A 4,732-nucleotide genomic window follows, 5' to 3' on the forward strand; every position below is an offset into this window, starting at 1 on the left:
TTCATCGGGAGTAATTCAATATCGTTTTGGATTTACCGTTCAAATTGGATTGAATAATTTAAACAAAGTCACGTAATATATTTTGATTTCCAGTGTTTAATATTACATCAATTGGTTGTTTACTGAATCTGAAATCCATGATGATTACTTCGTTCTTAATTAAAATTTTTTCCAAACTGAATATATTTTGCATGTTTAAGAAATTAGTTTTTATAATCAATTAAATCAACAGCCCAAATCTTATTTTCACAATTAGTAAAAATGGCAACGATTTACTTAGCATTTTCAACGAATTTTAGTGGATACATAACCCTACTTCTTATACTAAAGTCTAAGATAGTTAAGAACAAGGATTTTATTATATTTTTGATTGACCATCGACACCTCAATCAAATGTTGGTATCCGAATAAACCGATTGGATCTTTACTTCGTCATAACCGATGATGAAGACTCATCGACCATCGTCGACTGTTAGAGGGAAGTATAGGATGATTAAATTGGGATGGTAACCGTAGCTATTATTAACTAGGGTTTGGTATTTATGGATGCAATAAAATTGTTTTTTGGTATCATTATTAGTGATGAATAAAATGTATAGGAGAGAAATCCAAGGCCATCTATAAGGGGAGTAAAATTAATCTAGGGCTTTAGAAAAAAGGCCTTCAGTTTTAACTAAAGTTAGACTTAAATATACAAAATTATGAAAATGACCCTTAAATTAATTGAAAAGACAAAGATATTCGTGATTAATGGTTTTTCTTTGTAACAAAAGTTTTGAAAAAGGCCTAGAATTCTTATTTCTTTTTAGGTCTCCAATACGGTTGGGCCAGCCTCGGAAAAACACTACTAACAAACCTAGAATTATGAAATAACATAGACTATACTCCAATTATAATTCTTCAAAATATTCCAATTAATGCAATCTCTAATAATAAATACAAATAAAAAGCCGCTGATCGAAGGCATTTCTCACATACCATGGATTTGCGTTGACAATTTGTAGTTGGATTGATGCAAAGACTGGTTCTTGTATAAATACTTCTACGCAAAATATTTGTCAAAATGATAACGAACGTTGGTTGACTTTGTTTAGTAAAAGTTTTTTTTCCTAAGTCAACTCAACAAAAACATAAAACTCACAATGACTCGGCAAGTTACCAACAAATGTTTGTTTTATACATCGAAAACAAAGATAATGTCTCAAAACTTGATTTAGTGTAGTTTTCTTGATTCTAGGAACCTCTTACACTTAAAATCCGAGGAAGAAACATAATCTACAAAATCAGCATAGTTTGTGTCTCGATAAAGTCTAGGATTTGACTCGTCAATGAGTATCGGTGATGGCGTAACATTATAGTTTGCATTCAGACTATGTAATGACGCCACCGAGAGTCGAGATCTCATAGAGTTAACCACTGCCCTATGCACCACACTCTTGTACCTTCCATTGCTTAATATCTGTCACAAAATATAAATTTAAGATCACGTAAATCACAGTTTGTGCTAGATGAGTAGTCTTCAATAAGTTATTATAGAAAACAATAGAAGTAAGATTCAAACATGAGACCTCTGCTAGAGGATTATCACGTGCCTATCAGGTTAAACTCTCGTGGAGCAAATGTGAAATGTATGAGTGTGTTTTATGTTAAAAATTAGGGTTTAACAAGAAGGGATGACTAACCTCAAATTGGTCGCCAATATTGACAACAAATGAATTAGGGATGGTTTTAACAGTAACCCATTGGCCTTTGTGTTGTATTTGAAGACCTTCAACTTGATCTTGAAGGAGAAGAGTGAGTAAGCCATAATCTGAATGAGGTGGGAGACCTAGTGTGAGTTGAGGTTGTGGGCATGCTGGGTAACAATTCACAATCATAAGTTGGTTTCCTTGTTCGTAAATAGTGGTCTCGTTTGTCACCCCAAGGCTTTCGAGTACCGCCTCCATCACTCTCTCGTATAAATGTTGGATGTTTGTTGAGTACACACCCATGGATTCCCTGTTATGAAGATAACAAATATAAGTTATCGTTGCAAACTTACATTACAACAAATAATTGATTTCTTCATGATTCGCTCACACACTAAAAAATAATTAATTAATAAAATGATGTCACACATAAAAGTATTTAGAAGAAGATTTACAAACTTATAAATAAGTAGAGAAAATAAAACTATTTGTATAAATATAGAACCAAATTAAGTATAGAACCGTAGGAGATGCGCAACAAGCGTATTGGTAAGGCATCGTAGCAAGTTTGCCGGACAATGTGTCAGGACGATGTTAGGTGTCGACAACGTATCATGGGTGTATTTACTGTTTTTAACTTTATTGTTACTTTGATACATGGGGAGGTTAATTAATCGCATAACCATCGATCTCTTTCGTTCTCCACCATATTTCATTAAGAGTATGTACAAATGTTTATACACTTCTCTGCTTAAAACTGGTTATGTACTATACACATCCCTATATATATGTATGTGTGTGTGTGTCTGAAAGATCAAAAGAGACGGTTATTATAGATAATGCACATGTGATAAAATTATGAGTAATTATTAATTAGGGTTTACCTCAAATCAAAAGGAGAAGAAGGCCAGAGGGAAGCAAAATCTTGCTTGGTGTGACAACTTAGCTTCAGGAAGTCTCTCCAGCAAAAAACCCTATCATTGTTCTGGTTAAAACTGGTGCCATATCGAACCGGTGCATGTAAGTCTGATGACATGTACCGCTGTCTTTCCTCAAACAGTAGCTCGAAAAACCGCTTACTTACATCTATCATCTTCCTAATAGTCTCATCACCAATCCCATGGTTTATCAACTGCATTAACACCAATCATTTTAACAATTTTACTCCATGTGTGAACTTTTAATCATAAAACTAAACTGAAACTAAGAACAAATGGTATTGATAATTAATATTAATCATAACACTTTATAAATATTAATTATTAAATTACTAAAATTTGTCTCTCTTTAAATAGAGATTACAATGAAAATGATATGAACCGACTAATTGATACAACGTGAATAACTATCTTAATATTCGGACTATGTCTATAAATATAATAACAAGTAACAAATACTTACCTGGAAAAACCCGAACTCCTGACAAGCTCTAGAGAGGGATGCGAGCACGCGAGGTCTGTCTGCTCCTTGAAGCTGTGCGAAATCAATTACCGGCAAACTGATGCAGCCATCAGCAACTAGATTATGTGGTCTTTCGGGTTCGGGTAAAATGTATTTGTTTGGAACTTGTGTGAGTCCATTGTCACACATATGTTTTACACCTTTTTGGTACATGTGTTGTTGATGAACGTTAGGTTGAGCTTGCAAAGACATTATTCGAACTTGCAAATCGATGAGAATATTGTGTGAAATTAAAGGAAGATTGTGTGATTTATATAATATTGATAATTACGGGACGTAGACTGATTCTTTTAAATTATAATAGGGGTTCATGCAGACCTAGGTTGACTTGGTTTTTGGTCAATGCAGGGGATATATAGCGCGGTTTTGGGAGTTAACTCGTTTGGACTTTGTATGCATTCATGAATCAAATCATCAAGACTTTTGAACCAAATCTAGAACTTAAACAAGCGCGCAGATCGTTTTTGAAAAGTGGGATCTAATAAATATACGTATAGGAACTAAAATGTAGGATGTAAATGAAATTAAATTAAGTTGATGAATTACAAAGAGACGTCGACTTATTACAAACTAGGTTAGTTACCCGTGTAGCACACGGGTTAGAATAAATAAATTTATTTAAATAATAATACAATGTAAAATACAAAAAATATATTCAAAAAATATAAAGATATATTATATGGTAGAATAAATTACACATTACACAATATGGAAATAAAAAGTTACTAAAAATTCATAAATCTTATTTCTTTGTACACAATACTTGTAGTTTTATTTGTAATTTTATTTTCTATATAAAAACATAGTAGTTTCACATTGTTTCTGTTTATATTCTAAATAATGCAAAACATAACTATTATGAGTTAAAATAAATTGTCTCAAAAACATACCAACCATCTATAATAATTGACCTGTAGCTTTTATTAATCTTTAATGCAAAATAAAAAAAGGTGAAAATTTAATACTTTGAAATTAATCATTTTATCTATAGGTATAAGATTTTTTTTAAGAATAAAAATGTAAGTTCCAATATTACTTTCGGATATGATTTCGGCATCTATAACACTGTTATCTTATTGTATTTTCACATATAGTTTAGTTTCTGTAAGGCCCTTTACCGGTGCCTCACTTTGGACGTTGGATTTACTCATAAACGCAGTTCTTAATATCAGAGTTAATTAAAACTTTCACGGAATAATAATAATAGTCAACCATTCATTACAAATATTCATAACTTGTCTTTTCAAAACATAACTAAAACATAGTATCAAAACATCACGACAAATCTTCAGATACCAGCCTCTTCAATCTTGCCATGTGTCATGCTCAAACCAGCTGTCTCAATCTGTTAACCTGCATGCATACTAAAAGTCAGCTTTGCTGAGTGATTTCTAGTTAATCAGACGACATACAATACATCCACATACTTATATATACACCCGAATGTACACATTACATACATAACATGTGCGTCATCCTTCCATATGCATATATTCATAACTAACCTTACATTATAAAGAGCATTTCTCCCTACATACCTCGGATATTATTAGCGTCCGGTCATCCTCCATCCTCGGATATTA

At 32.4% G+C, this 4,732-nt stretch overlaps 1 protein-coding gene across 1 annotated transcript; it reads right to left on the minus strand.

The window, feature by feature from the left end:
- Positions 1-1,127: 1,127 nt before the first annotated feature.
- Positions 1,128-3,497, minus strand: LOC143556378 (putative 2-oxoglutarate-dependent dioxygenase SLC1). Its single transcript, XM_077045715.1, has 4 exons — positions 3,090-3,497; positions 2,573-2,820; positions 1,683-1,998; positions 1,128-1,459 (listed from the first exon to the last, which is right to left on the minus strand). Exons 1-4 carry the CDS (start codon positions 3,339-3,341, stop codon positions 1,214-1,216), a joined length of 1,062 nt encoding a protein of 353 aa, XP_076901830.1. The 5' UTR covers positions 3,342-3,497; the 3' UTR covers positions 1,128-1,213.
- Positions 3,498-4,732: the final 1,235 nt, after the last annotated feature.

This window comes from Bidens hawaiensis, unplaced genomic scaffold (assembly GCF_021521415.1).
Source record: "Bidens hawaiensis isolate Kalapana, Puna unplaced genomic scaffold, B.hawaiensis_p1.1 tig00001035_1, whole genome shotgun sequence".
Lineage (NCBI taxonomy): Eukaryota > Viridiplantae > Streptophyta > Magnoliopsida > Asterales > Asteraceae > Bidens > Bidens hawaiensis.